The 20,167-nt window shown below is 35.2% G+C and overlaps 3 protein-coding genes and 1 non-coding gene across 4 annotated transcripts; 3 read left to right on the top strand and 1 right to left on the bottom strand.

Moving 5' to 3' along the window:
- The first annotated feature begins 1,187 nt into the window (after window positions 1-1,187).
- LOC133875515 (ubiquitin-like modifier-activating enzyme 5) lies at window positions 1,188-8,344 on the top strand. Its single transcript, XM_062313675.1, has 14 exons — window positions 1,188-1,396; window positions 1,961-2,029; window positions 2,121-2,234; window positions 3,389-3,517; window positions 3,754-3,822; window positions 5,152-5,304; window positions 5,419-5,455; window positions 5,561-5,643; window positions 5,888-5,962; window positions 6,379-6,453; window positions 6,598-6,684; window positions 6,796-6,911; window positions 7,198-7,244; window positions 7,829-8,344. The coding sequence occupies exons 1-14, from the start codon at window positions 1,307-1,309 to the stop codon at window positions 7,966-7,968; spliced, it is 1,284 nt and encodes a 427-aa protein (XP_062169659.1). The 5' UTR covers window positions 1,188-1,306; the 3' UTR covers window positions 7,969-8,344.
- LOC133875516 (uncharacterized) lies at window positions 8,329-18,711 on the bottom strand. Its single transcript, XM_062313676.1, has 10 exons — window positions 18,612-18,711; window positions 11,936-12,195; window positions 11,640-11,715; window positions 10,818-10,857; window positions 10,288-10,346; window positions 10,174-10,211; window positions 9,686-9,749; window positions 9,248-9,301; window positions 8,735-8,836; window positions 8,329-8,551 (listed from the first exon to the last, which is right to left on the bottom strand). The coding sequence occupies exons 1-10, from the start codon at window positions 18,690-18,692 to the stop codon at window positions 8,495-8,497; spliced, it is 831 nt and encodes a 276-aa protein (XP_062169660.1). The 5' UTR covers window positions 18,693-18,711; the 3' UTR covers window positions 8,329-8,494.
- TRNAL-AAG (transfer RNA leucine (anticodon AAG)) lies at window positions 12,325-12,405 on the top strand. Its single transcript has one exon. It is a non-coding gene; the product is annotated as a tRNA-Leu (tRNA).
- On the top strand, window positions 16,635-17,506 carry LOC133875824 (protein indeterminate-domain 16). The gene has a single exon (XM_062314066.1). It carries the CDS (start codon window positions 16,707-16,709, stop codon window positions 17,223-17,225), a length of 519 nt encoding a protein of 172 aa, XP_062170050.1. The 5' UTR covers window positions 16,635-16,706; the 3' UTR covers window positions 17,226-17,506.
- Window positions 18,712-20,167: the final 1,456 nt, after the last annotated feature.

Raw genomic sequence — 20,167 nt, 5'->3', positions numbered from 1 at the left:
AATACGTAAATGTAATTCTTTACCTAAATTTTGTTCGGTGAATATAATTGTGACCATTGATACATATAAACAAAAATTAACACCATTCACATCTGTCGTAGATTGACAATCAACTTTTTTATTATTTAGAAGGAAAAAAAAATGAGCTATCGGTTTCGGTACAATATAGTTCTACCATTACTAGGAAAATTATACATCCAACCCATAATCTCAATAACCATTTTTTTTTTCTTTTTGATTTACCTACTATAGTGGTTGCATCTTCTTATTAAGTTATAATAATACTTATATTTAAAAAGAGTCATTTGAACACATGATATTTGGATTCTCACCATTTTACGTATCCAATTAGGAGTATACAAGTTGACAATTATTAATTACCTAATAACTGCTAACCGCTAAGAAAACGCTAATCGTATAATCGCTTTGGTAAGTGATTGGAAAAAATCGCTAATCGTCAAGAGTGGGGCGGTTAGCACTCTTGACGATTAGCGATTTTAAGGGTAAGCAAATGCGGTTAATAACCGCTAACCGCCTACCCTTATATATAATAATAATATACAAAATGACGTCGTTTTAGTGCGATTGATATATCATTTTTTGTTTTGAGTTTAATGAAATTGATATTTATTCATAAAAAAAAATATTGGTGAGCTTTGTTACATTTTGAAGCCTTCTAATTATTTACAAAGTCTCAAAACCATCTAAAATAGGCCATAAAAATAGGTTTAAGGAAGGTCCAAAACACCATAGACCCAAAAGACTCATTTTTAAAAAGCGGTTATACGGTGCGGTTATGAAATTTTGATAACCGCCTATGGCGGTTATGGTTATGAAAATTGATAACAATCTAAGCCGATTGTTGTTAGTGGTATTGCCTATAACCACTAACTGCAACCGCATGTATCCCTAGATCAAATGGTATATATGTTATTACGTCAATTTTAAATAATGTGACACTATATTTAAATAACATGATATATATGTACAGCGTTCGATGTAACAAACAAAATAAAGAGGCTAGCTATTTATTGGGCCTTCCTATAGCCAAATTCATGGTGGGCTTTCATCTCCAAACCTTGCCCAATAGCAGTAAGACTAGCGCGGATAGCTATATATTGGGCCTTACTATAGCCCAACAAACACCAACCCAAAAAAATGTCTTAAAGACGGAAAGAATCTCCGTTTGCATTCGATTTGGCAAAATCCCACAACAAAAGGCGCAAGCAAGGGAACGAGTCTGGAAGGGAACGCAGTCACAGTGATATTACAGCGAGAGAGAGGGAGAGAGAGAGATTGAGAGGTAATGGAGGTAGAACTGAAAGAGTTGCTGCATGATCTCGAATCTCTCAACCAATCGCTCCACGATCCTTCTCATCGTGCTTCAATTGATAAGGTATTTCGGATTCATATACATACATATATTTATGTACAGATGCATGCATGGATGTATGTATGCATGTTTGTGTATGATAATTGATGAATGTTAGAATTTGCGGACCTTAGCTTGAATCTGGATTTTATGTTTCCAGCCGGACTAATTGAATAAGATAGAATCGGGGTGGATTCGGATTTGGAGTTTAGCTTTGTTGGCGTAGAAATCTCTGTTCTGATTGTTAATGATACTATTAAGGTGTTAACTGAAAAATTAAGAAAATAAAAATTTGGCTAACTTTGTGTGTTTTAGTTCTTAAAATTAAGTCCAATTTGATTATATGATTTGTGCTAATAGATCAATGTAGAACTGAAACGGCATTTTTGTCTTCTATTTTTCGTGTGCATATGTTTGGTTGCCGAGGAGTAAATTATGCAATAAGAGAGTAAAAGCTATTGTTTCATGTACACGTGTATATATATATTATATTTATTTTGTGGTTGTACTAGCAATGTTTTATTTTCTTAACATTTTTTTTGTAACATTTTGAACCTTGCCTGTGATTTCTATGAATGTGTTTTGTAGCTACGATTGCGTGTAGAACATCTCACAAGTATGGAAAGATCCGGACCTGCACGGCGTTTAAAAGTCAAGGTATCTGTCTTTTGTGTTTTCTTATTGTGTTTTGCATGCTCTTAGTTGATGATTATATTGCTGACTCATGCATGAATTGCCATGGTGGCAGGATATGAGCGCCGAGGTGGTAGATAGCAATCCTTATAGTAGGCTAATGGCACTTCAGAGGATGGGAATTGTAGAGAACTATGAAAGAATACGGGACTTCTCAGTTGCCATAGTTGTCTGTATTTATCCTTTTTCAACGTTTCTTTTGTTGCTATAGAATGGAAGTCTATTGTACAATATTACACATTTTTATGATATGCATATGTTGCACACGTGAATTGATATGTATGTCATGTTGGTCATTATTTCCTAGGGAGGAATCTATGGCACTCTCTGGTGTTTTAGAAAACTAATTCAGAAATTGGGACCAATCCCCCACTCTCCTCAACCTACAATTACTTTTGTTGTTTCAATGCAATAATGTTGGATGTTCTTGATTTTTTTTTTTTCCAGTAATTTTTTGTTCCCAAGGGGAGGGGAAATGGGAGATTCAAACTAGTGACCTTTGCTTTATGAGGCGTGCTCTCCAGCCAATTAAGCTACCTCTTAGGGGTTTCTTGATAAATTTTACATTCTTAACACAAGAATTGAAAGTTGCGAGTGATTTATATATTTTTTCAATGCATATGTTTTATGTTTTTTTTTTTTTAAAAAAATTACTCTGCGTTATGAAACTAAAGTGATACATGTGCATCAAATTGTGGTTCTTTCAGTATTTAAAACTAAATCTCGAAATTGTTACTGCAAACTCCCATCACTGTGTTTGCTGCGAAAGAATGAGGTCCTTTTTAGAGGCTAGTGAAAGGATTCTTAATAGAACTGAATCTCTGGCATGTTTTACATGAGTGGCTTGGTTTACTGTATTAGGGATGCCACTTTCTCAAATACATGCATGAGATACAAAGCCTTATTCCATCCAGATTCTTTATGAATAAGGCCTACTAATGTTATGTTAAAATGATGGGAGCCCAACCTAACTGTGTTTATATTATAATCTGGGTTTAAAATCCAATACGGAGGTTATATTCAAGCATGCATGTATATGAATTCAATCTAATATTTCTTGTTTCACTTACCTCGCTGGTAGTAATGGTAGTGTGGCTAAATACTCAGCATGGCCCACTGGGTGAAATTATTTGGAATTTAGATACTCTGATTTGCAGGCAGCTTTAGAGCGGCAATAGCAAACCTAAGTCTGGTTGAGTCAAGTTGTTTTTGGCCCTCTTCCGTGATATGCCCAACTTATATATTTATTTGTAACGTGTAAAATACCTTACAATCATCAACACCTTCAGTAGGGTTGCTCTGATTTTCGTTTATTGATCACAGGGTATAGGTGGTGTAGGAAGTGTTGCAGCTGAGATGCTGACAAGGTGTGGTATAGGTCGCCTTTTATTATATGATTATGACAAAGTGGAGTTAGCAAACATGAATAGGTTATTCTTTCGTCCTGAACAGGTATTTGTCCACATAAATCTTATTCTTAATTCCGTGTTTTAAATTTTCATCGTATAGTTTCCTCATTTTTGGATATTATATGCTTCAAAAGTTAAGTGGCAATGGTTTTAAACTTCCATCTTCCTAACTGTTATATGGACCAAAGATGATTATATTTTTTTAGCATAAGAAAGTTCTTTTAGTGAAGGAACACATAATCTTGCCAATAATGGATGTAATGCAATTTGTCTTTTCAGGCTGGTATGACAAAGACAGATGCTGCTGTGCAGACCCTCTCCGATATAAATCCTGATGTTGTTCTTGAGGTGAACACTTTTATTATATCTTTATTACTACGTGACTTCATTACGTATGTCAAGTTGTTATATTTTGAATTCTCTATCTGCGAATTCGAGGAATAGTTCATCATTGCTAGCATGAGATCCTTGAATGAACTTATGGATTCAAACACATCTATTACAAATTGGCCATCCTTAGTCCATCTAATTTATTGAGGCTCATAATTGAAGTTTTATCATGAACTTAGGCTTTGAACTCATCTATTACTGGTTGGCCATCCTTAACATGTCATAATTATAAACCCAATGGTTTGAATTTGATTAACTTTGGCTAGCTTTCCTAATCTAGATTCTCACATATGATATGTTAATTTGAAATTGCCATGCTTAGATAGGATAAGTATACAGATGCATAAAACAATCCTTGAGATTTTGGATTTACCAATATAGCAAGAGTTGCCATGTAGGAAAATCTACCTAAAACACTTCTGCAATCAAGGCACCACGCCCTTGCTTTCTTTTTTCTCATACTCCTCTCTCTTGTTTAAATACTATAGTAACTTTGAACAATATATTGGTGAATCATTGATAAACTTCTCTAATAATTTTCAGAGAATCAAATTTATGGTTTTCCTATCACCAGGATTATATATGCAAATTTATGATTTTCTAAGTGGGATATAAATAGTTTGGTGTTTATTCTCGGGGAGTTGGTTGGGTCTCATAAGCAGCTTTTAATTGATGATTCCAAGACTATCCTAAGTTTTAGTCTGGCTTCATCCTTTATGAATAGGCTGTGACCATATCCATGCTAAATCAAATAATTAGTTACCCTTATCATATCTTACACTTTAACAGCTCCTTTTACAGAAAAAATTAATGTCAAGAAGCCTGCAAAACCGAGAAATTTGATTTTACACAAACTCGCCACTACAGTAATCCACCTCCTTGTTTTGCGTTCGTCAATGCTCATGTTCAACATTTTCCTTTCCTTTATTTTGATCTATAATCTGATGTCCTTTGAGTACTACATGCGCTGCATATATAGGCTGAACTCTTTTTTTTTTTTATTCTTATTTTCTGTATTTGTTGTTTGATATATTGTATATTGCCATAAAACGATGAGTTTGGCTTGGAATAAAAACATGGAACTTCATAACTTCAATTCTCTTACATATGACAAAGAAGTAATAGAACTTACATGAGGAGACTAGATCAAATTTTGGAGAAAGTTAAGAGATGGAAATATATTTATAATATGTATGGCTGCTCTTGTAGTGACACAGTTAAAAAAATATCCTTGACCATGTTCTATTAGTGCTTCCCTCATGCTGATAAGTTCATCTTGTGTTTTAGAGCTATACACTGAACATCACAACAGTGCAAGGTTTTGAAACGTTTATGTCAAGTTTGAAAAATAAGTCATTTCGTCCAACTAAAGAAGGTATTGGAGTGGACCTGGTGTTAAGCTGTGTGGATAATTATGAAGCAAGGATGGTTGTTAATCAGGTAATCAGACTTTAACACAGGTGTCTTATTATTGTTTGAAATTCAAAGGCTCTCTCTCTCTCTCTCTCTCTCTCTCTCATATTTTCATATCTAACTTTATAATTGGTTATACAGGCTTGCAATGAACTGAATCAGACATGGATGGAGTCTGGTAAGAAGAATTATGGGCTAATGCAAGATTGCAAGTTTCGTATGTGTAGATGTACATTGATTTACTTTACAAGGAAATTTACTTGAAAAACATAAATTTGGCCAGGTGTATCTGAGGATGCTGTTTCAGGTCATATTCAGTTGTTGATACCTGGTGAAACTGCCTGTTTTGCATGTGCACCTCCCCTGGTATGTTCTTTCATTTATCTGAACTTGGATGAGAGTGCAGGGTTCTGAATTTACTATGTGTAGATGTTATGTAAAGCATTTCCGTTTCGATGTGTTTTATTTTCAAAATCTGTTTTTATATAGCTGGTGACTTGGATGTTGAAGGATTCTATTTTGATTATAAGATCTTGCTTGTCTACTATCAATAAAAATAAAAATTCTATCCTCTATAAATGTAATTTTTTTCCTCCTTTTTGTGTTTTAGGTAGTAGCATCAGGAATAGATGAACGCACACTGAAGCGTGAAGGGGTTTGTGCTGCGTCTTTACCTACCACCATGGTACAAGTGATCCTTTTCCCACTATTTACCTATCAAAAAACAAATTAAAGTTTTCTTTTCCAACATTCTATCAACTGCTCTTCTTGGGTAGCTGAATCCTTTGAATAAAATGTTTTCATGTTTAATATGGTGATCAGCTGGATTGTAATTTTTCTTAATCATAAAATTCATAACATTGTCATTGTGTGAAATTAAGCTAGTTTGATGGCTTAGATTGATTTCCCTATAATTCTTAAAGTGCATGAATAATGACAGTAATTGCATTCTGTTAGTGGTTGATTTAGTTGTCGGTATACTCTGGACTATATTTTTTTTGATAGGTAAAAAGCAGGTATACTCTGGACTATATTGTGCTGTGTACGTAATTATTCTTACTGTTGTATTTCCTTTATGGCAAATTTTGTTTGGTTTTGTAGGGAGTTGTTGCTGGGCTTCTTGTCCAGAACACACTTAAATTCTTACTGAAGTTTGGACATGTGTCCCCATACTTGGTAAGTCTGTACATTAACTTCCTCTCTCTCAATGCTGACTTGCACATAGCAGAGGCAACCTATTGTAGGTTAAGGTCTCTACCTACGTTTGTTGTAAAATCAAGCAACATACTGATCTCATGCCTTGGCTTTGCTTCCTTCCAGGGATATAATTCTCTTAAAGACTATTTCCCAACCATGGAAATGAAGCCAAACCCTCAGTGTTCAAATGTAGCTTGTCTAGAACGACAGGTAACACAATTCAATTCTACCCATGGTTTACCAAAGTTCATGTCCTGAAACACACACATACATGTTATTACTTTCCCTTCTGATGATGGAAATGATATGTTCTGTTTGCAGAAAGAGTACATTTTTGCAAAACCAGCTAGGGATGCTGCACTTAAAGCAAAGATGGAAGCTGAATCCTTATCAGTTGAAGAAGGGCCACTTCATGCTGACAATGAATGGAGCATCAGGTGCTGCTCTTGAAATTAGTTTTTGTTTTGTTATAATTATGAATGGAGAAATATTTCACAGTACTTGGAAGGAAAAATGAAAAAAAAAAATGAAGAGTACTGAATTACGTAAATTTAGAGGAAAATGTTGATGCCTCTTGATGCTTATTATAATTGGGGCCAATGCATATTCTTAATTAAATGCTGAATTGTTGATTTCCTTTGCTGGGGTTGTACTAGTTACTATGCCTTTTGTAGAATCTTAGTTGTCTGGCTTAGTGATATCTTTTCTTTGTTGATTTTTCAGTGTCTTAGATGATAATGAGCTGAATAGCGTGGATCCAACTAGTTCTGGTAAGTTGTCATTTTATGTTTCGACTTATCAAGACAGTTTGTGGTCCATATTTGCTAAGTTGCTATCGAACACAGTCCCTTTTCTTGTGTTGTTTGATTAAAGAATGCAGTCCTTTCTTTTGTGTTTCCATTTACTCATTGTTTGAGGGCCGTGTTGTGCACTAGTGCCAGAAAAGCAGGCACCAAAATGGCACTGCTTCATAGATTCTGTAGATTTGCATTCTGCTAAAATACCCTACACATTTTATTATTCACACATTGGTCCCTTAGTTTGGTTTAAGGATCTTATCCCTTCTGTGGGGATTCACTCCACAGTTGATAACCCCTTGGTATATATCCCGCTTTATCTCCTAACTTTTTATATTGCTTCTCTGCTCGTTTTTGTCTATTGTCATATTAGCTATTCTTTTCTTTGGTTTGTAGACATGAAAAAAGGGGATATATATATATTTTATTTTTTTGAAAAATACCTTGAGACTTGAAATTGTGGCAAGATTCAGATATTTATGTCACGCTAGCAACCAACTAAAGCCTGCTTGTTTGTCTTTGTCGATTATTTTCTCTAACGTGGCCTTTCACTTCAGATGCTCTTCCAGAAGGTCTTGTTCGCGAGCTCCCAAATGCGGACGAGCCTCAGAAAATGGTGCCTACTGACGCACCACTTGTTTCTATTGATGATCTAGAAGACCTTCGGAGGCAACTTGACGCTCTTAATTCTACGTAGTGTTCACCAATAGTTCTCCCCTTCCCCCAAAAAACCTAAGTTACCTAATTCCTTAGCAAGTCAGAGGTATTTATTACCTCCATTGTTCTAACAATACCCTTTTGTGGGTGTCAGGCGGGAAATAGTACTGATACTTTTACCATTTGAGATAGTGTTGTAGGTCCCATCCTCATCTGGTCGGGCACAGGGTCACATTTCTATCCGATAAGCAGGCTAGGTTGAAATTTTGGACTGGGCTAGGAGCTCCAAGATTTCTGGAGGAAAAGAAAGATGATTTAAAGGTTTCCTGGTTTTCACCTTTGACTCAAAACTCCTGTGCAGTCATTATGTTCTAGAAAATTATTCATTAAACAAAGGATGTGCAAGCAAAATCCAATTTTATAGCAATCGCAACCACAATCCAGAACGAAGAATTAATCAAATATATGTTGGTCCAGCCAGCAACAAGCTTAGTTGATCATTTCACTGACATTGCAATACAAATAATTATTAGGTTTGACTACAAATATTGAATGAAAACTGAAATCTAGGGCTCCTCAAACTTGATTAAGATTTGATTCATCTGTGGCTGATGTTTCCTGACCTGCAACTCGGAAAAGAGTTTCATATTAAAAGCTTAGTTAGAAAAAACAATACAACTATATCCCCAAGCCACTTAGCACTTTTGGACATGGCATACATGCAAAAAAATCTGTCTTAACTGAGTCTAATTTCTTCACAGATTCAGAATTTGGAGAGTGCTGCACAAGAAAAGAGGAAGGCTTACTTTTACACCGGCCATTGATAGTAGTTTGTGAGATGCAATATATGCAATGTCTGAATCACTCAACCTCTTCTCCACAAAATATGTAACCTCGGACACACCCGCCTGTGAGAAAGAAGAAAGATGAATTAGACCTATTAAGCAGTTAACTATGAATAGTGAGAGCAAAGGGGAAAGGAAACAGATGTAGAAAGTCAATATATGCTAGGGCAGATCTCAATATTTAAGAAACAATTATCATGAACTAATTTGGACGAACACTAGCTCTAAAGAAGTCTATAAAAAAAGTTTTAGTCAAACTATAGAACCTACGCGGGGAGTTTCAAAATCTAGATAGTTGTTGTATGTAGAAATGGCGGGCATTTGTTGTTTGATTAATGCTTTGGCAAAAAGAGTGGGGGGTGTTTCGTTTTGAAATTCATGGATGATGAATAAACAAAATTTAGTTGGGGGGGCATTTCAAACCTCAACTAATCATATTGTTATATAGACAGAAAGGGAACATTAAAACCAGACCTGAATAATTATCTTGGCACATTCATTGCAAGGAAACATTGTCACGTAAAGCCTCTGCAACAATCATAAAGAGACAAAACAGTCTTTAAGTATCATTAGTTCTCATATTTTAACAAAGTAGCAGGATCGTGAATCAAATCTGGAAACTATCTTTGGTAATATTTACGTTTGTTTACTTCTCCTTTTAATTTTAACTTCAAATAAAGAAAATTTAAGATATTTACATGCCGGAGGGACGAGGATCCCATAAAATTAAGTTGTCAGAATTTCATTGTAATTCGAACAGCCTAAGAGAAGAGGGCTACGAGACCCACCTGCCCTGCACACCGTAGGCTGCCCTGGGCAGGTGGGCTCTACAACATGATGAAAATAAAGAATTCAAAGAAACTGAAATAGGGACAATGAGTGAAACTAAAATACATAACGTGTGAAACAAACCTGACCAGCAGCAGAAGCGTGATTTGTGTTTAGGATAGCATTGACTTCAGCATGACAAACATAACTGCAGCAGAAAATTTAGAATGTAAAGAGCAACAAAGGGATGAAAAAAGTTAATCTAAGCTAAAGCTACAGAATAACTTGGTAAAGATTTTAGCGAAGTATCAAGCATTTGCATATATGATCTCATGGTGGTGGGAGCACAAGATTTGATGAAGAGTAACATTATACACCTCATTTTTATTCCACTTTGATGATGTGGCACAACCAATCGGCCCTTAATTTTTTATTTTTTATTTTTATTTTTATTTTTAAAATGATTGTTTGGCAGTACCACATCAGCAATGTAGAATACAAGTATGATTTCTAACATTTCTATTTAACAAATGCATTAGACTGTGAATCACAATAAAGTTGAGAACACACCTATGTAATTAATAAAACAAGTTTCAAAAGAAGAGAGGAGCTTATGAGATCACAAGACTTACGGATACTTTGTCTCTAAAGGATCCCCGCTTTTGGATTTCTGGAACATAAGAGGCAGATTTACTACTAGCTATTCCTTAATAATAAGAGGAATTTATTTGTTATAAAATGCTGACCTTCGCCCAAGGAAGCTTGTCATCAGAACAGCCTCTTGGAAATCCATTATAGCCAATGCCTAAACAACAAATTTACATCATGAAACTCTCATACAACATGCTATATATGACTTTCCCTCTAATTGTCAAACTCACAAGTAACAGAACCCATAAGACAAAATGGGCAGTTTGCTGGTGTTCTTGTAAATTGTTGAAGTGACATAGATGAATATGTTGCCACGTCATTTAAGAATTTTAAATGACATGGCATCATATATGTACAACAAAACGAACTCTTAACCATGAAATGACTCATCTCTTTTTCACTTGAAATGGAGAGGTTCTTTGTCCCCATCCCCCAATCGAGTGTGAGAAAAAGTTAGTCCCTTCAACAATGTCCGACTCCAGATACTGGAGTTTGCTAAAATGGTCGCAATGTTTTTATTCTTTTTCTTTTGGAATCTTTAAATGTCTTTCTTTCATTGCATATGTAAACAAGACACTCATAAAATACTTGAGACCTCACGTTGGATACCATTTTTCAAACTTACCGAGAATAATACCATCCTGACTCACTAAGCATGCACCCACCTGCATCACCAAATATGAAACTCGCATTGGCTCGGAATCATCAGGTAAATTTGCAAAACAGCCACATCAGATGCAAAATCATGCATTTCAAAACATAAACAAAAACCTCCTGCAGTATTTTTGTTCACAAGCATTATAAAGATGTAGCACCTCAAATTCTGTATATTAGGATTGTGAAGATATTGTGCAAAGGATAAATTTTCTTCTAAATTGTGTTGGAGGAATTTCTCCCAACTCAATCAATTAAACTGACATATGTTCAAAATGCATATGATTCTCACATTCTGGTTAAAGGAAATTCTTTCAACTCAATTTGAAAGAAAGCTTTGTCCGATCTAATATTGTGCGAGGGATATATTTTCTTCCAAATTGGGTTGGAGGAATTTTTTTCAACTCAATTTATTAAATTGACACGTGTCCAAAATTGTATATGTTTCTCACATGCTGGTTGGAGGAAATTTTTTCAACCTAATTTAAAGGAAAACTTTGTCCGATCTGATATCGTGTGAGTGATAAATTTTCTTCCAAATTGGGTTGAAAGAATTTTTTCCAACTCAATCTATCAAACTTATATGTGTTCAAAATGCAGATGATTCTCACGTGATGGTTGGAGAAAATTCTTCCAACCAATTTGAAGGAAAACTTTATCTGATCTGAGCTATATAAGCATCCATACAAAAATTTTCACAATCCTGATCTACAATATCATACTCTTTTTTAGTTACAAACACCCAGACGCATTGGCTCAGACCAAGCTAACATATTAGAAATGAATGTATGACCTGCCTGTTAGGGTCTTTGGATCTTTCAGCTGATAAAAATGCAATTGCCATAAAATAATCATCCCATGACAAATATCTGCATCCAAAATTCACATAAACGAATCAAAAAACCCTAATATTTTTTTTTTAGAAATAAAGTCAAAAATCAAAGTAATCAATACGCAAAATACAACGAAGTACAGTAGAGGAAATTCATTCATGTACACTTTAAACCCTAACAATGTCCATCCAATAACTTAATCTGTTACTGAAACAGAACAACCTGAGAGACTAATAATCAGAACTTATATACTGACCCTGTGCGCTTGGAGGGATCGAAGGGGCTTCGAGAAGAGCGGTTCTGGGAGACGACGCCGTTCTGCGATGGATTGGTTTGGGGGAAGTGCTTCTTGGGGCTGAGGAAGAAGCGGAAAGCGAGGGCGGAGGCTAAAGCGCCGAAAACTGTGGCCGTGGAGACCAGAGCGAGCTCGCGAGAGTTCATGGAGTTCGATCTCGAAGGGAGTGGGTGACTGACACTCACTTTCCCGAGAAAATTTTGTTTTGTCTGGTTCGGGTGCTGAGAAAAAAAGTAGCGGGAAAGTTAAAGTGGAAAATTGGACATTGAAGATCACGCGCGCCAGGAAATTTAAGAACGAAATTATGAAACATGTATATTAAGAGAAAGTTAATTTTTTTAGGCGTTCTTGTGGAGATGGCCGAGTTGGTCTAAGGCGCCAGATTAAGGTTCTGGTCCGAAAGGGCGTGGGTTCAAATCCCACTCTCCACATTTTTTTCCTTCTAAAGATATAAAAAAATGAGAACTGATTCCCGTACATCACTTTTACAACAAGTTTACAACAGTTCTCTCACATGGGCTGGGCCTAATGCACCACATTTGTGTATCGCTACAGTTTTATTAGAGCTACTCTAATTAATTTTTTAACTATTTTTTTAAACATAAATATTAATCTACTTTTCATATTCCATAAATATATGAGAAAATTAATGCACCATAATTATTTAACAGAGAATAAAATCGTGAGACTGATAAGGTTGCGCATGAGATGGCTAAATTAGCCATTTATCGGTCTTTTGACTCTACGTGGATAGGTGAATGCCCTTCATCAATTCAACACTTTGTAAACGCCGATTATGGCCTTACGTTTCTTGAATGAAAGTCTAATGGCATTAAAAAAGAAAAAAAAAGAGAGAGAGAATAAAACCAAATAGTTGTTTGCAATCTCTTTTTAATGGGCAAGGTTGGTTATTTCATTTATCAAAGCGTTTCTTTTAAGCTAACTTGATTAATATGACAATGAAAAAGCATTCAAGGTAATGTGATGATATTATTTATCTATTTTTTCTAATCAATTCAAAGGAAAAAGAAGGGAAAGATTACATGAAATAAAATAAAAACAACAGAGTAGGCAATCTAACAAAGGATCCAAAACAACTAAAAATAATACAATCTTAAAATTATTGAGAATATATCAAATAAATAGATTGGTCATCACAAAATGCGGTTTAAACTTTAAAGTGGTAATTCCGAAACGAAATTACCTGCCCAACACTTATTACATCAATGGAAAAAAAGCATTAAAAAAAACACACACACACCGGAGTTGGCTAGATTAGAGCCATCTGATAGAAGCTCCACCTAGTACTATTCACCTATTTGGTGAAAGAAATGATATTCAACAGGACAAGCTTCATCAACACCGAAACAAAAGAAACCAACCGTGTTGATATAACTCCCCCATATGAATGTTAGACATCTAAATACTTTTGTTTAGAATTTGGTTTCAAACTGATGTGTCACAATCTCATGAGATCTATCATTTTGAAAAGTGTGTCACAATCTCATAGGATTGTGACACTTGGAACCAAATTCTAGAAAAAAGTGTTAGAATGTATAGCATTTCTCAACTCCCAATGAGCTTGTTTGGTAAACCATTTTCTCTCTATCTATTTCTTTTTTTCACTTATTCCAAAAATATCAAATCAAAAGTATTCTAATTTTTTTTACACTTTTTATATCATATTACTAATTTTTTATTACTATTCAAATGAAAACACTCACTACAAAACAAATTTTTTTATTTTTCTATAAAACATTCTCAAATCTTATATCACATCAATCACTTATTATTATTATTCAAACAAATATTTCACAATACACTTACTTTACAAAACAATTATTATTTTTAGATGAATAATGATCTTATCTTATTTAATTTTATTTAAAGTTTCCCAAGAGATAAGATGGAATAATATAATGAACACAAACATTGTCCGTGCAGTTTGTCTTTGACCTTTACAGTTACATCACAATTATCAGAAAACATACTCGACTTCAAAATTTAAAGAGTTAGTACGCAAACCTTAACAAAAAAGAATTATTTGAAAAGACTAGCACCTATGCTTGCCAAAATACATGGCATGTTATACGTAGGTTAGAAAATTTGTATTGAGATCCCTGCAATTTTGAAGGCTTACAGGACTCGTAATTGGGCATAAAAATGATTTAAATGAACCACGCCATCATAAAGAAAAAATCAAAAAATAAAAAAATAAAATAAAGTTAAATGAGTGGTCGGTTACCCTCTCAAAGTGTAAAGATAATCAACCACCTCTAATAAAGTTATAAGTGATCAGATCATTTCAAAAAGATACTTTGAAGGTAGTCTAATTCCCCCTTATCTTAAGGGGTAGTCTGTTTGAGATAGCTGTTTGGAGGTGGTCAAACCACATTCTTCTCTTATTTCTTGCTGTTTTCATTAAATCCATTTAGCAATTACATACTATAAAAAACGAGGATTCAAAAAGTGCAAGAAATTCGTGTGATTGAATTCAACATCATTTTATTAAGATTATCAAAGTAAGTCAGGTTTTGTACGCTTCACAAAAGATGGTAGTCTCAATTTTTTTGTGATACTATGGTGAGCAATGCTGTGTTATGCATCATATTCTACATTACAGAAATGCATTGCTATGATGAGGAAAACTCGATCAAGGTACTTCAGAATTACGTTTCCATTTTAAAGACACGTTTTGAATGAAAATTGGAATGATTCTCATGAAACAATCAAACTAACAAATGGTAATTAGGGATGCAAAACTGACCCTTGAACTGATCTACCATCAGCTCTGAGGTTTTTTGTCAACTTCCGATCCCGACATGATAGAGCTGACTGAATTTGATCAATTTCGATTGGCTAGAGCAGATGGTCGACTATTTTGAACCGCTCTAATGATAATGACCATTTTGTTTTCCCACTTCTCTTATTTAAGAAAATGAAAACAAGAAAAATATTTTTCAATCAAATTGTAGTTTGTTAGAATATTAATTAAATGATTAAATCTATATTTTCTTTTATAAATTTAAGTTTTGGAGATAATTGACTACCAATAATTTAATATAATATAAAAGTAGAAGTTGATATTTCAATCAAATATTTCATTTACTGAGAAAAAATTTAAACCTGTATGCAAAGAGAGAGTTTAAACGGTGAGAGAACACAATCCATCAAATCTGCTGTACATACGAATGCACAAACAAATCTGCTAAAAACTTTCGACCCACATGATGTGAGAGTGAGACGCAGAAAGGTCTTGCAAGAAGGGACCCCACAAGTCCCCACCGATGAAGGGTCCAAGTGGCAGAGGCAGTAACCCACAATCATGGTCAGCCTCACTAGTGTGACCATACCACGTGCCGACCTGCCTGTAGCATGGGCTGCTGAAGAGAAAGTGAGAGGCTTTTCGTACTGGGGGCCGACAACCTAGGCCTACCATAAAGCAATTAACCCCTCTCAATGGAGGAAAAAACATTACCCTTAACCACAAAAACCCTCCACGCACGTGCGACTGTAATTATTACACACCCACACACCCCCCCCCCCCCCCCCCCCCCCCCCTCCTCATCCATCCTCATCTCCCACAGCCACAAAAAGGAAAAGTCAAGTAAATTTATAAACAAGTAAAAAAGAGAAACAAACACTGCACAAGAACACAAAAAAGCCACTCATAACCTAATAACGTGATCCGTTATGTTCCCTCGACTTTGCCTCTTCTATAACGGAATTTCACATCTGTTCATATCTTCCAACCCCGTCTTTACCAAAATCTCCTTTGTTTACTAATTATCATAGTTATTTTATATTAATTAACGTTATTTATTTTAAGTAATTTCTTTTAACATGTCAAGTCAACCGATATGAAGTTATGTTCCCCCGACTTGCCTCTTTTATAACGGAATTTCACATCTGTTCATATCTTCCAATCCCGTGTATACCAAAATTTCATTTGTTTACTAATTATCATATTTATCTATTTTAAGTAATTTCTTTTGACACGTCATATCAATCAATATAAAATAAATGTGATAAATAAGTGTGAAAGCTTAATTTTATTGTTTTAGGGATAAATGTATGAAGTCTTGATGTGAAATTTTGATATAATATGCAAGGATATTATTTAATTTAAAAATTATATATTAATATAGCATATGAAAAAAGCCATATACAAGATATTATTTAGTATAAAATTTTGAAGTTTTTAAGTGGGAGATTGATATTACATGTAAAGAAATTATAATCCAAAAGGTAGACTATATAAATCTTGACAAATAATATTTTTAATATAATACTATATTAATTACTTACGAAATAACGTAAAGAAAAATGTTTGAGTACTACAGCTTTTTTACGAATTCATGTGTAGTTCATATATAATTGGTGAATTGAATCGATCACTAACTAATTAAATTGACAAGTTAAATTTTTTACTTCATCATTTTATCAATTATGAACTTTCGTATTGCCTAAAACTAAATTATTATCTTTAACGTTGAATTTAAATTAGAGAATAAAGATGGATAAGGGTAGGCAGTTAATTTTTTGGTTTTACAAGGTGTTTAAGTCATTTTACATGGAAACCACGGGTATAGAAGTAAATTGCACATGTTAAGCTTGGTTATATATAGCCACAAGTTTTTGCCACCCCCACAAGGCCAAACTCCCTCACCACCACCTTAGTGATCATTTCCGCTGTACTTTGCAGCCTTTTTTTCTTTTCTTTTTTCCTTCGATGGAAGAGGAAGATCATCAAAAGGAGCTGCAGCTACTCCCTAATTCACAGCCCGTACCTTCTTCATCACACATGCCATCTCGGCCGTCGGCTTCTTCTTCGCTAAGGTGTCGGTCAACGATGTCTGATTCCTTTGCAGGCCCAGCGCTAGACCTGCAGTTGTCAATCAGCGTAAGGCCAATCCAGCCACCTTCGGACTGTGTTCTAGCCGGACCCATTTGCGGCTACGATGATGCCAAGTCCGAGACGAGCTGTGTCGAGGCGTTGAAATGGCAGGCCGCGGAGCAGATTCGGCTGGCGGCGATGGAGAAGGCGTACGCGGAGCGGGTGAGGGAGCTGACGAGGAGAGAAATGGAGTTGGCGCAGTCGGAGTTTTCAAGAGCAAGGCACATGTGGGAGAGGGCTAGGGAAGAGGTGGAGAAGGCTGAGAGAATGAAGGAGAGGGCAACCCGCCAGATAGACTCCACGTGCATGGAGATTACTTGCCAGTCTTGCAGGCAAAGGTTCCGCAGGCCTTAATGCTCAATACAATAGAATTGAGTGTTCAAGCTCTTCAAGGTGATGTGTATCCAAATTAAAGTCTGGGTTTATTGGGTTTCTGCAATTTGCTTTGACACAAAATAAAGGTATAAAAGATAAAGCACACAATAAAAAGTGGCTGGAGGAGGACTTCGCGATGCCCTGTTTTTAATTTAATTTTATCACATCGTGATTTGTATGCTGAATATATAATTAACACAATGATCATCTTTTTATTTGGTCCAGGGCGTGAATATATAAATGTCTCCACAAATTTTAAATTCAGGTTTCCACAGTTTAGAAAGACATATATACTCCTATGTATTTGATTAGAATTGTATGTAGCTTAATTAGCTGATGCTTGAAGACTTGTTTTTGACGACGAGATAAGGATCGGCTTTTCATCTTTATCTAATGTTAAAATATTAATTAAATTCATCATTTTTATTAACTTAAAGTTTTAGAATATTCTGTAATTTTACATAATATATATTAAAACAAAAGTCTTGAATTTATCTCAATTAAACCTTTTCTATGTGCTTAAACTTTTGGTATGACTGGAGTGATCAATGATTAGTTCTTTCATAATAAAGCGATTCAGGGAAAAAAAAAAGAAAAAAAAAAGAAAAAGAAAAAAAGAGCCATCTCATCTCAGGTCTTGATGATAGATAGCTAGGCACACTCAAAAAAGCTGTTCTCGGTGATGTTGATTCTTGAGTCACGACTCAGATATTCAGTTGATCATTTCATGATACTGTTTAGCAGCCTGAGTCATTGATAATTGTGTTGTAGTTTCCTTTTCACCTTTTATGCATTTGTCAGTCATATCATATGATCTTGTTGGCTAGATAAACAAAACTGGCCGGAGGTGCAACAGATACGCAATGTCTGAGTTTTGAAATTCTTTGAATGTCGATTGTTAATTTTCTAAATCAATTAATAGCCTGGCTATGTACCCAGATCGATTGAATTAACCTACTAGATTTTCGTCAGAATAAATATACATATATAGAAGACATGCATTAGCACAAGGAGCTTGAATGGATATCGGATAATCGGAAGTATATAGGTTTTTGAGAATGTCTAGCTAGGTACTTGAAAATTGCCTTATAGTTAATCAGCTGCTTAATTTTTCTGATCTGTGAGCATATATATGCTGATATGAGTATCCTATATATATATATATATATTTGCATATTAAACAACAATTATATATATAAAAACTGAGAAATATATATATAGAGAGAGTTTAGATCAGAACCTTTAACAGGAAAAAGAAGGGAAATTAGCCGTTAAAGAAAGAAATCATCACATCCCAATGAAGCATGATTAAAGAGCTGAAACTGCTTAATGCTACTGAAACTCTAGGCTTTTAATAAGTCAAACCTGATGCAAGCAGGGGTCAAGTTCGGAACCTTGATGTTGATAGAAAGGCAAATGAATCAGAACAAAAAGCGAGTAATTCATCAAGAACAAGACAGGATAGCTGTATCCACTTGTATGCAACTTCTTAACTTTTGCTCATAAGAACCCGAACACCCACTATCCATGTCTGGGATCCAACACAAAAGAAACATTTTTGGATAGGATGACTCTACTGACTATACTAAAAGCATCAATCAAAACAGTGAGTGCAGTGCTCCTTTTCAAGATGTCGCGGCAATGGCATTAGCTTGATTTGTCAGCGACCTCCAAACATATTACTCAAATACAGTTAATCAGTCTAGAGTGGCTTCAATAATACACTTGCTTGATTCTTTGATGAGATCCTGACATGATGTAGTGGGGGCAAATGATCATAAAGTTTCAACATTAGGTCCTTCTCTGAAAAGTACATTTGGAACAGCTAGGAAAGCATGGGAAGAGAAAAAAAAGAAGATGATCCTAATCCAATTAAATATTATAGCCCTATGATCCTTAATGTGGTTGCCAGAATCTTCTTTAACTGCCAAATCTAATTGAGGAATATTTAAAAGAGTAGTAAATGTTTCACCTCCTAACCACTTGTTTCTTGCTTTCCCCACCCAACTTCTGCTAACATAACTTCAAAAAGACGTTAAGATCACCACAAATTCACTTCAGTTGTTGAATTAACGCTTGAACTTTCATCAACTTCAATCCCTTCATTTTAAATTTGATAAATATGGTCCTTCTCTTTATCCAGGGTATAAGCAATTGATATACCATATCCACCATGCCAACCTAATTAAGTTGAGAATGCGGACCGGGAGCTCACGGTTCAGTTGGGGGGTAATCAAGCCCAAACCGCAAACCCTAATCGAACCATAAGAGCTAATGTGTCGGTACATTACTTAGATAACAAGTGACGGTGCGACGCATAGGATAACCGTCCCACAATTTCATCATACGTGTCCCATTATTCTTGGCTGGGAGCCTAATAATTAACATTAGTAGCCTGCCAATTAATAAGCATGAAATTTGGTACGCACCAACTAACGACAATAGTCTATCGGCATGCAAAGAACTAGGCACCATACTTGGCCAGAGTCGTATCCCATCATCAAGAAATACTTGGCTAAAAGTGTACCTCAATAGAAGATACAGCTAGATTCGACGCCATGCCTGACAAGTGTTTTAACCTATCAATGGGCGACACTTGACCAAGGTTGCACTTGTTAGTAAGCACGCACCCTACGTATATAAGGAATGATTTGCAACCAATTTCGATCAAGTGCATAAATCCGTGTAGTTTTCACTTTTTAAGCTATTCACCCTTGCTAACTTAAGCATTACAAATTTTTTTGCTGCCATTCTCAATAAGTCTCCGACCATTCTCTCTCCTATAGGCGTCCATATATTGTTCGAGATCCACTGAGCAATCAACTGCATCATGAGCAATATTCATTGCATCCTAGTCCATCGTATGTCCTTGTTAGCTTTAAACTTTACTTTTTTCGGATCAAAATCTTCAAAAAGATGCA

The sequence above is a fragment of the Alnus glutinosa genome, chromosome 8, assembly GCF_958979055.1.
Source record: "Alnus glutinosa chromosome 8, dhAlnGlut1.1, whole genome shotgun sequence".
NCBI lineage: Eukaryota > Viridiplantae > Streptophyta > Magnoliopsida > Fagales > Betulaceae > Alnus > Alnus glutinosa.
The sequence above is the reverse complement of the archived record's forward strand: the minus strand, read 5'-3'. Positions and strand labels throughout refer to the sequence as shown.